The 12,378-nt window shown below is 43.0% G+C and overlaps 1 protein-coding gene and 1 long non-coding RNA gene across 2 annotated transcripts; one reads left to right on the top strand and one right to left on the bottom strand.

Moving 5' to 3' along the window:
* LOC110429939 lies at window positions 694–3,686 on the bottom strand. Its single transcript, XR_002447130.1, has 2 exons — window positions 2,778–3,686; window positions 694–2,629 (listed from the first exon to the last, which is right to left on the bottom strand). It is a non-coding gene; the product is annotated as an uncharacterized LOC110429939 (long non-coding RNA).
* On the top strand, window positions 4,283–4,846 carry LOC110437493 (G-type lectin S-receptor-like serine/threonine-protein kinase At2g19130). Its single transcript, XM_021465956.1, has one exon. It carries the CDS (start codon window positions 4,283–4,285, stop codon window positions 4,844–4,846), a length of 564 nt encoding a protein of 187 aa, XP_021321631.1.

The raw sequence follows: 12,378 nt of genomic DNA, 5'->3' as shown, positions 1-12,378 counted from the left end.
GGACACATATTATTGGATAACAAATTGCTAAGTTGAATTTAAGAATTTCTTTAAAAATGATAATAACAAGTTTTGCTAAGTTGAGTTTGAGAACTGCCTTTCCTTTAAAAAGGATAACAAATTTCCTTTATATTACAAAAAAATATCCTTGAGCTATTTTGGATGTAAAGGTATGCTGCACTTTATTTCTTTCCAGTATTTTGCTTTTAATAGTAGTTTGGTCTCGGACTCTCTCGGTATACTCAAATATTATTTTAATATATATTGTGTTTCTTTTGTTTTCATATATATGTGATTGTTAATGTTTCTATTGGAGATTCTTTAATGTTGTGACATCATTACATATTATATGGGACAATTTGGTGCTCAAACTTTATGGTTTTACTCACAAGATTATGACCTTGAGGCCTGAGGGCTTTAGTAATTAGTCCTCAACTCCAAAAGGTACGGATGCTTTACCAGTTGTAGCGAACCAGAAGGGTTTGAGGCTATTTTTATTAATTTTATTGTTATTTTTTTTAGATATCACCGTAGCGTATAGCACGGGCAATATACTAGCGCTCACCAATAAATAATCCACCAAGAAGCAAATTTACTATCTAGAATGACAACGTTCAAAAATTAAAAACATGCCCTAAAACTGCAGTACTAAAATAAAGAAAAATTAAACAAATTGCAGAAATACACATATTATTAGAATTGAAGAGAAAAATAGTATTGCTGCCACATAGTCCTTGTTCATTACAACCAATGGCTGACCCCTAATGCCCGGATAAATCTGGCTTTCCCATAAAGAAGCAGACGAGTTGCTCTCTCTTGAGAGAAAGGAGATCCTCAGGAATTGCTTGTGCAGCTGCCCAAACGGCCATAAGGCAAATTAAACAATTGGTATCTAGTATCTTCTAACTATGCAAGTAGCAGAAGAATTTGCTTTCTTCCCAAAATCAACACAGGGAAAATGGCATGCCAAACAGAGTTGTACATGAAATCGACACAAGTCTACGTGTTCATGAAATATTGAATGTGACTAAACTTATGTTTCCCTGTACAAATACACCAGATAGCTTTTTAAAACTATCATAATTCATAAGTCCCAATTGACAAGAATTAACTGGATGATTGATACTTGATTTAACTGAGATGCTGCATTGCAGAATTGAAGCTGCCCAATAAAACTAAGAGCATGGAGCTAGCTAAACAGTCATAAGTAATAACTATATTTCACGGGGGCGGGAAGAGACACATTCTTGTCTCACCTATTAAAGCCAAAATGCAGCAGCTGCATACAGCTGCATGAGAGAATCTGCAAGCACCAGTTGCATGTCTTCTGATATCTCAACTTGCACTCCAATAAAAATATATTCCTGATTTTTCATGTCCTAGACTAAAATTATGGTAACAAAAATTACCAAGTTCTAAATTCTTGTGTAATCTAAATGCTACTGCATTTGCCCATCTAATACTGAAATCTATTAGATGGGCAAGTAAGAACTTTGAAATGGCAAGTAAGAGTGTTTCTATTAGACATACAAACCCAAATTACTTGTTTACACATCTAGCAGAGGACAAAAGTCACATTACATGGCCTGTTTAACTCATATTGTTTCTTTTCTAAGAAAACACCCATTACAATAATCAAGAATGCCGCTTGCTATCATGTAAAATATGTTGATACTATCATTTTACTATCTATTAAGTGCATCAATACAACTCAGAGAATGGCAAAACACTAAAAGCAATTTCACTTATTAAGCATTGCCTTCTTGTTTGTGTTTGCAGCCATAGGGGTAGAATTACAGAAGAAAATCCAAAGCCAAGGGGTCGTTTCAGAAGCCGCAGTCCAAGACCAAGGTAAGAAATAGCCTGCATATTTGAATCTTGACAATGACATACTTGGTACTCCCTCTGTTCCCTTTGTGTATGATGTTTCAAAATTGCATGCACTGAAGGAAAAGCTAGCTATGACCTCATGCCCTTATTGACTTTGTGAATCTTGCTGCGTACTAAATATGTTTGTCTCCCAAACTGCTCATGTTTAGGCTTATTAACCAATAAACAAAGAAAAGTGTTGCTTGCACTAAATGGAATAGGCACACTTCACTACTTTAGTAGAGATGTACTCCTAGCTGTCTCGTTTAACTGCTACAATGCCAAATAAAGAGGATTAAAGGAATACTATTCCACTATAAAATATGAAATGAAAATGAATGTATGCTGCACATATTACCTTTGTGATAGGCTATAGCATACAAGGGCCCCTGCAAAATGGTGTTGTGTTTCATGGTTATTGCTCAAGTGCCCAAATGGTACCACGAAGGCACCAAATTAGACCTATACAATATAACTTAAGAAATTTTCAGCTGGGATGATAGCTCTGTTACTCATAGTACTAAAATTGGTATAGTATTTCAGATGAATTATCTTTATTTTTAATATGAGTGCTAGCCATTTGTGAAGGTATCGAGAGGATTATCAGGACAGAGACTATAGAAGGCGAAGCCGGAGCAGAAGTAGGGAGCGATATGAACAGGACAGGTACAGAGATGGTGATCATCGCCGCCATCGGACTCACAGTATTAGTCCTGATTACCATACACCATCCTGTTGCCGTTTGGTTGAAGTCATGCATCTGTAACCAAAACAAACAGCAGTTTACACTAAGCAGCAGCATTATAAAAAAATGGTAACTGAACTTCACATCTGTTTTTTATAAAAAAAAAGAACCAAGAGAAGTATGAACAATAACAACTGAGAGACATGGACAGAGCATCTTATACCGATCCCAACTTGCTGGATGCTGAAATGCGGGAGAAATTGGAGATCCCCCGTCGGCTGCATCCCACCAAACAGGAGAAGCACTGGTGAAGCTTCTGCCATAGATCGGGGACGAATCAGCTGTTGCCGTGCCAAATCCAGCCATGGTGGAAGCCGCCGCCGCCGCCGCACCAAATCCGGTCTGGGAGGAAGCCGCCGTCGCCGCCACACCAAATCTGGCCTAGGAGGAAGCCGCTGCCGCCGCCGCTGCGCGAAATCCGGCCTGGGAGGAAGTCAAGGTAGTTGTGCCGAAGCCGGCTGAGGGAGCTGTTGCCGCCGCCGCGTCAACCAATGGGAATAGGTGCTATGGCGGCATGGTGATGGCTACTGCTAGTGATGGCTATCGTCGTCACAGTCGTGCCCTTCTTCTTCCTAGCCAAAGCCACTGCCTTGCTCTCCATCGTCGACATCTTGGGTGAACACAGGGGTGGATTGGGGTTGAAGAAGACACATGAGAAGGCATATATGGTGGCCGGGATGGAATTTTTGCTCCAAAACCAAAATCGCGCGCGAGTAGCAGCCGGATTCGTGCGAGGGCAAGGGTGAGGGTGGTGGGCAATGGTGATGGCGGAGGATGGCCAAGTGTGCCACGCATGAGGAAGAGTGCGGCTGGTGGGAGATGGCGAGAGCGGCACCCGATGGGATTTGCAACGGAGATTTGGATTGGGAGCCTTCCACCTTTTATCGAAGGAAGGGTCGCGCGGTGGAAGGAGCGTTGGTGCGTGATTGACGGCGCGGAGAGGAAGGAGTGCTGGGAAGAAAGGATCGCGGGGAGGAGAGGGGTCGGACGATGGCGTGGGGAAAAGGATCGCGCGGGGATCGAGCACCAGCTGCGTGATTGACGGTGCGGAGAGGGATCGCACGGAGAGTAGGAAGGTGAGGCGCGGAGAGGGATCGCACAGGCGTTTAGAGCGGACCGACGGAACCAAAGAATGTCGCACCAAAAAATAGTCTTACTTTTATTCTTTTTAGTTGTATAGGAGACTTGCATCAGTTGTTTCATTGGTTCGAAATGTGTATCTTCCATCCTATTTTGCAGCCCTTCCAAAATAATATATCGCCATGCTCTTTATATGTTGAGTGTCTTCTCGACCTTGTTGAAAATGGATGATTGTACTGTTGAAAGTACTTGCTTATGATGTTGCCATGTTCCTGAAACCGGCGGAAAGTTTGTGTGCAGTGTATGTGTACTACCAGGCGCGTCCCGAAAAAATATGAGGCCCAGTTCAAAACAACAAATGGAGGCCTAGCATTTATTGTCAAAATTAAATAGATAATAGAAATATCAATATATTACAAAGACCATATATAAAAGAATAGAAAAAAAAATAGGAGCTGGGCATCAAATTTATACCAGGCAATGGGCCTGAGGACGCCCCTGGTAGTACTAGTACATGGTTAAGCACAATGTACGTACGTAGAGGGGCGGTAGAGCTGGTAGATATATATTGGGAGTCGCATTTCGGCGATGAAGCTCGGAGGCGTGGGGGGGGGGGGGGTAGACTACCTGCACGAGAAATGCAAGGATTGCATCATCCACTGCGACATCAAGCCTGAGAACATCCTCCTGGACGACGCGTTCGTGCCCAGGGTCGTCGACTTTGGGCTGACCAAGCTCATGGGCCGCGACTTCAGCCATGTGCTCACCACGATGCAGGGCACGGTGGGGTACCTGGCGCCGAAGTGGATCACCAGCACAACCGTCACCGCCAAGGAGGACGTGTTCAGCTATGGCATGATGCTGTTTGAAATCGTCTCGGGCCGGAGGAACGTCGGCCAGCACCCAGACGGCACGGTGGACTTCTTACCGTCCACGGCCGTTAGCCTACTCCTCGACGGCGACGTGAGGAGCGCCGTGGACAGCCAGCTCGGCGGCAGCGCGGACGTGGCCCAAGTGGAGCGGGCCTACAAGGTGGCGTGTTGGTGCATGCAGGAGGACGAGAGCCTGCCTCCGAGCATATATACCGAAATGCGACTCCCATTATATATCTACCAGCTCTACCGCCCCTCTACCTACGTACATTGTGCTTAACCATGTACTAGTACTACACATACACTACACACACAAACTTTCCGCCGGTTTCAGGAACATGGCAACATCATAAGCAAGTACTTTCAATAGTACAATCATCCATTTTCAACAAGGTCCAGAAGACACTCAACATATAAGGAGCATGGCGACATATTATTTTGGAAGGGCTGCAAAAATAGGATGGAAGATACACATTTCGAACCAATGAAACAACTGATGCAAGTAACTTATAAATTTGGAGTTTCAGCAGTGCAACATCTGATTCAGGTACTTTCAACAGGCAGATACTACCAATTCAACATGGTAGCACACAGTCTCAGAACATTTGAATTTGCCATATTTCACCACATGTCCACAAGCAGCTGTGTAGTACCCAGAACAGGTTACAATGATGACAAACCCAACTACAGTGATCCATAGTTTCACTAAATTAACTACATATAGAGTAACTACACATCCTAGGCTAGATTATTAACTACAATTGCACTTGATGAACTCATCAGGAGAGATCTCATTCATTGGCGATAGAAGAAGGCAGCCAGCAACAACCTTCCTGTAGGTGCCCATCTGGTTCTGAAAAAAAATAGCAGCCATAAACTAAATTGATGCCAAATGTGTGAATGAGTGAAATGAAAAAGAGAAATGGATATTAGAAAACACGAACCGTCTCAAATATGATGTCCATCTTTTTCCCATCCCAAAAATCCATATAGAGCATAACATAAAGACCACAGTCATACCTTGAACAAAACCAAAAGAGAAATGAATTATAAATTAGGAAAAAAATAGATTCACACATTGCCAAAGAGGCGTGCATCGGACAGACACTTACAATATCTTTTGCTGTGGGTACTCTTTAGGGTACAGCCAATCAAACTTTGACACATCTCGTCTGAGAACACCGCTTGCAAGAGCAGCAATTGCAAAGTTTTCAACCTAAAAATGAAACAAATGGTTCATATTTCAGGTTTTTATTAGTGCTTCAACTTGGTGTAAATGATGCCAAGAATGAAACATATAAATAACATACAAATTACCAAGTTTGTCGCTCACTGGAAACAAGGAGTGTCCCTCGAAGCATTGATGGAGTTGAAGAAAACTATTTTGTGAAAGAACATATTAATGCATACAAGCACCCAATGGTCCATGTGAACAATTGGAAAGAACAACTACATGCAAAAGAAACATATAATCATGGACATTTCAAACATTCCAGAAAGTAAAATGCAACATAAATGACAAAGCTAAGGGCCTGTACCAAGTGCATCTCTGACAATCTCCATGTTTTGTCAAGCCTCATCAATGCTGATGTGATACTTTCTTGTTTGAAATGTTTTGGATCTATGATTAGCTTGTCCTAGGAAAAAGGAGTGTTGTTTGACAGACCATTGATAGAAAAACAACAACTATTCTACAATGGATACACAAATGGTAGAAACTGATGTTAGAAGCTTACTGTCATCATAGCACTGAATGCAAATTTCTTGATAATGTTGTTGTTGAGTTTCCAAGCAGCTTGACAGTTATGATTAAATTGGTAGGTCCACATTGTCATGATTGTGTTAGCAATGTGCCCCCTTGGCTTGAGGGATTCATAGAAGTCATCATAGGTTATGTGGAATCCAGCGATTTGAATAAAAAGTGGCCTAAACAACAATTAAAGAACTTCACAGTTTATATTGTAATAAAGAATGAAACATATAACATAATCTAATACAACATACTGGTAGGGCTTGTGCAACATGGTAAGAAAAAACAGCAAGCACGGCAGGAACTTTTGGGCTAGGAATCAGCAGCTGGAAGCCAAAAAAAGGGCAGGCAGTGGGGGAGAGAAGACCACCGCCACCTACAGGTTGGTGGCCAGAAAGTTCCAATTTATGACTGAATGCAGCAGCACCAGCTAGGTGCAGAGATAGATGGCAGAGGAGAAGGTGGTGGTGGCATGACATAGGCATATAAAATAACAGTAGCAGGAATAAAAAAATCAAACTGATGAAGAACAAATGAACCATATAATATTTGTGAAATGCATAAATTGGAGAGAATATTAGTGCAACATTCGAAAAGCACTAAACAAACATAATATTAATATGTCTCAAACATGCAAAAGATGTTGTCATAAAAAGCATCAATTGGGAAGTAGGAGTGTACAGTAGATTTAAATAACACTAATTGAGGTAAGACTCATTTAAATAAGAAAGTGGATAACTCACAGTTCACAACTTGCCCCTATTGGTGGCCTTTTAATCGCCAATTTCTTAACTACATATGTCTCGTAAGCCAATCCTACATCTTCTTCTAGCTTTATCCTTTTGGGCTTCTTACCAGGGTTGAGTTCAACCGCAGCCCTCTTCCTTCTATTCTTCTTTTCAAGTGAACATGAGCTCATTTTGTTGCCACTGACATCCATCTTGGTGGCAGCATCTAGCAAAAAAAGAAACATGAGTGAACACGTGTAAGAACACAAAGACAAAAAGTAGGATAGAAATAAGCAAATGTGAATAAGAAAAGTAGAAACCAAGAATAGGTGCCGTGGTAGTGTGCTGCGTCACTTGCTTTCCTATTTTGGTTCCCACCATGTCATCACCATACATGAAATCAAATTCTGGATCTCCCTCTCCAAATAGATCAAAAGATGGAATATCATCACGATTGATTGTTCGAGACTCACTATTTCTGTGAGTGCTGGGATTTGCATTAGAGGACTCCAAACATGCTGCTGCATTGACAATATCAATGACCATAGAAGAGATCTTCTCTGTGATGTCTCCATCATCATCTTCTCTAGTCTTCTCACCCTGACCCACATTCCCGTCAGAAACCTTACAGTGGGGCACACCACCACAAGTAGAGGCCTTGGAGGTTGCATTGCAAGTACTGCATGGGCCCTTGGAGATCTTAGCTATCATCTCAGCCATACGTTTGTGGCATATGGTCTTCCATTTGACCTTGTATTCTTCGGCCATAGCCTTGCTCAGCTCATCAATGTCACGCTCGATTAGTGAATTCATCTCTGTTATATAGGGCTAGTAACAAGGAGGCACCTGTTTGGATAGGAAAAAGGTAGGTCAAACAAGGGTACAACACTACAAAACAAAATGAAACATGGATGGAAATATACGACAACATAGAATGGTATCTATTCCAACAAACAAACAAAAGACATCACATGAGCTTGCTGCAGCAGTATTACAACCGTCTAAAAATACCATTACCTGTTGTGCACTTGAAGTGTTGGAACCCGAAGGGTGTAGCCAATCATCTACGGATGCTATGGAGCTTTGAACATGCACTTCATCAGCTATAGGGTGATCAGTTCTACTTGGAGGAGCTGAATAAGGTGTAACAGACCGAAACTGAAATTTTAAATAGATAGAGTTAGGGTCATTGAATACATTGTATTTATGAATGACCAAAAGTTCAAGAACAAGGAAGAAATGTACACACCGGAAGCCTCCCATATGAACATAAACGAAGCCTATGCATGTCGACTTTCATCACAAAATCAAAGTCCTCTTTGGAGACATTGCAAATGCGAGGTAGATCATAACAAATATGATGTGTATCACGGTTTTGTGGGATATCAAGATGATCCATGTATGCAATCTGCACACAACCAAATCACATGGTATAAATTTTAAAAATTACAATGATCTGAAGGAAACACAGTACATGGAACATAACCACTGTAAAAAGAAGGAAAGTCAACATACCGTGAAAATTGCAAGACAGCCAGCAATGTTATGGTCATGCTCAAGTTTCTTAGAAGACAATTTCTGGTATTTATCCACCTCTTCCATCAATACATCTAGGATATGGCCAGCCCAATCAAATTCTTTGATCTTCGATACATCATGTAAGCTATGAAGATACTTCAAGCACACTGAATTTGTTGTACCAGGACAATAAACTGACCCCAGAGCTAGAAGCATAAAAGACCTCATGAACGAATCCTTACTGTTACTAGATTTGAGTTCCTCTATGCACCTGCCTAGCGTAGCCCTTTTGCCAACCCTATACTAATCTCGCATTTTCTAGAACTCATCAACCCTCTGAAGATCAACAGATAAGTCCAAAGGTTTTGTACCATTTTCAAATCCTAATATCTTGCAAACTAGAGGGAGATAAAATACAATCACCTTCTTCTCAAACCTGAACTCACGCAACAAAGGATCTGTGTGTTGCATTATCCACTTGACTAGCTTTACTGGAACACAGAATTCAGACATAGATAATAGATAACCATGGCCAGACTCCTTAATCCAACCCACTTGATCTTCAGTAAATTGAAGCTCACGTATCCTATACACTGAAAATTTTTCAATTGCTCCTAGCTCATTTCCTAGAAACAAAGAAATAACACGAATTCAACTTAGCATGTACAAATCTAACAATGGACATAGTGATGCCTACACACTAGCATAATGCTACCAAAATCACCAACTACACATGAATCGAACTTGAAACTAGGAAGCATTAGAAACCCTTGCATACTGGTACCATAATGTACATAATCATCATCACATATGCAACTAAAAATCGCTGCTCAAACCTTGCACTTCGCAACCCTTCACCAGTGGAGAGCCCTTCGCCAGTGGAGATTTCCTCACACTACCTCACAGCCTACAGAATTTCTTCAGTGGAGACTGCTTCACACCAATGTTGCTAGGGTTTCCTCTGCTAGAAGATGGTTGGCCTCTCTTCCTCAGCCAGCTCTGACTCATAGACAACTTCCTGAGTGCCACACGACGAGGCCTCAACGGAGCAACAGCATCCTCTTCCCCCGCATCGTCGCCTGTGCTCGACGAGTCGCCACTCCTTGGCGGGATCACTGTGTTCGATCTCGTTCGCATCACTGGATGTCGTCGCCGAGGCCTTGATCGGGTGCGTGTGTCGTGGAGAACAATACGGGAAGGGCCCCGCTACTGGCACCACCGGAGAGGACCGACCGCTCCGAATCTCGCTACTCCCGAGCTCGTGCTGGCCCGAGCGATGGCGGTGCAGAGCGACGAAGGAGGGCGGGCAGCCGAGCGAGGTGGAGCGCTGCAGGCCGGCCGAGCGAGGTGGAGCCGCTCCGGATCTCGCTCCTCCCGAGCTCGTGCTGCTCCGAGCGGTGGCGGTGGAGAGCGACGAAGAAGGGCGGGCAGCGGAGCGAGATGGAGCGCTGGAGGCCGGCCGAGCGAGGTGGACCACTGGAGGCCGGTCGAGCGAGGTGGAGCGCCGCGGCAGTGCGGGGCCGGCGTCGTGTCCGCGACGCACTGCGCCCCGGCGATGCGAGCGAGAGCGTAGTGGAATGCGAGGGTAGGAATAGGAATGCGGGGCCGGGAACGGGAATGCGACTACGGTCGGAACGAAACCGGGCTGCTCGGCTGTTGGGCCGTTTGGTCCGCGTCGCAACCCACCAACGACGTCGTCCGATGGCGTTAGGACGGCCGAGTCACAGCATTTCTGTAATTAATATTTATAAAAACTATCCTCCACAATTCATTAAGGTCAGTCTTAGTAGAAGTTTTATGTGAGTTTCATTCACATTAAATAGGCTGCCACATAGGCATTTTGGATGACATGACAGCGTATCTTATACTCTTATAAAGCTAAACCCCACTAGATGAATTCTCTCTTCATGCAAGGTGTCCACATCATTCTCCACTAAGTGACCCACTAAATGTTCTATCTCTTCATCCAAATAATAGTTTTTCTTCTATTAGCTTAGCAATTTTTTACTAGATCTAATACAATAAAATACATGCAAGTCAAATTCATATATATGTATACATATATAATATAATTAATATCATATAGTAATTTCCTTTAAGAAAATCTCGCAGCAACGCGCGGGGAATTCACCTAGTTTAAGAAAAAAAAGAGAAGAAATGAGTTTCATCTAGATGAATCTCTCTTGACACGATTACCAACTCTCTATGAGTCTTGGAATTAAATGCCTATGAAACCATGGAATGAAACTCTCTATTAAGATGGGTGTTTCATCCAAGTTTCATTTTATTTCACATGACATAGCAACCTTGGAAACAACGCTATAAAACTCTTCACTAAAACTGACCTTATTTGCATAGCAATATTTATTCAAAGGATAAATCAAATGATCCATTGAAATGAGATGGATCAATTGTGGCAACAACTCTCTACAGCACACACGATGCCACATTTTTATGTTCCAACAGACATCAATAAACCAAACGCTGGAAAGAAAGGAAAACAACCAGGTTGCATGGTGATCAAGTTGCCACAGCCCATTGCAAGCCACATATATAGTTCTGCCACATTTTCACCGATTTTGAGAACCCTATATTTCTAGAATTATATATATAGTAACCCATAACTGTAAGTGCAATTAAGCCTATTGTGGGTTTTGGCGTTGATGACCACCGAATTAGGGAACTAATGAGTTTTGCTGAGATGACAAGCATGGAATATAACAAAGAGGTTGTTGAATACCATGGAGGATCCCCCATTTCTAAAGGATGGCTTTCCTAGCTCCAAAGGAGGTTTAATTCATTTTCGGTTTGAATTTGAGTATAGGAAAAGCCGTACTATAAAGAGGGACTCCAAGGTTGTGGATCAAATTGTGAACCAAAGGCTCAAAAGCTCATCAACATCCTCAGACCCAAGCCTAGCCAGCATATCTTTCTCTCTACACTTTGGTGTTTTCAGGCTGGTTCAGGCAAGGGCGGCACTGCCGCCCTACCCTGTGACAGTTGGAGAGCTGGGTATAAATACCCTTCCAGACCGTCTCAAACGGTAACCTGCTCATCTTCCTCGCTCCCAACCGTTGCAAACAGACCAGAGCTCACTTCTCTCTCCCTCCTTTGTTGCTCCTCAAGCCCCCAAGCCAATCCTTGATTCTAGCCATCAAAACTTGAGGGAAAAGGCAGCAAACTTCGATTGGAGAGCAGATCCATTGATTCCCAGCGTCAAAAAGAGCTTTTGGTTCACGTTTGGCCGGCAGCCTTGAGTTTGTTACTCTTGGAGCTTGCTCCTAGCCGGCTAGGCGTCGCCCTAGAGCTTGCCAACTTGTGTGGCAGCCAAGGGAAGGTTTGTAAGGTTACCCGTGCAGCTAATACATTCTTTACTCTTTGCAAGGGGTAAAATCCTTGCTTTGAGAACGAGGAGAAGGTAAGCCTGTGTGGCTAAGCCGGTGCTAGTGTGGGCACCTCAACAACGTGGAGTAGGCCAAGCCTTGTTGTGGCAACAGCTGAACCACGGTAAAAATCGTGTGTCTTGTGTGCTTTCACTTGTGTATGAGTTTGTGTTAGGATTTGAGGCCGATCTACTTGGTGGGGAGGCTCCAGCACATTCTAGTCACGTACCTGTGCTCTAACATCTTGCAGGAAGCTTGGAAATTTAGTCGATCTAAATTTCCCTGGGTAAACTTTGAATCAATTCAATTAAGCTTCTGTCTGTTTTTCTGTTGAGGCCGTCAGTGCCGCCCTGGGAGGGCCTCACTGCCGCCCTTGCCTGTGTGACTGATAAACTTCGCTGAAAAAGTTTGAACAGGCCTATTCACCCCCCCT

This window comes from Sorghum bicolor, chromosome 8 (assembly GCF_000003195.3).
Source record: "Sorghum bicolor cultivar BTx623 chromosome 8, Sorghum_bicolor_NCBIv3, whole genome shotgun sequence".
In the NCBI taxonomy this organism is placed as follows: domain Eukaryota; kingdom Viridiplantae; phylum Streptophyta; class Magnoliopsida; order Poales; family Poaceae; genus Sorghum; species Sorghum bicolor.
The sequence above is the reverse complement of the archived record's forward strand: the minus strand, read 5'-3'. Positions and strand labels throughout refer to the sequence as shown.

Coding starts and splice junctions, on each gene's coding strand:
- LOC110437493 (XM_021465956.1), top strand. CDS start 4,283: ATGAAGCTCGGAGGCGTGGGGGGGGGGGGGGTAGACTACCTGCACGAG.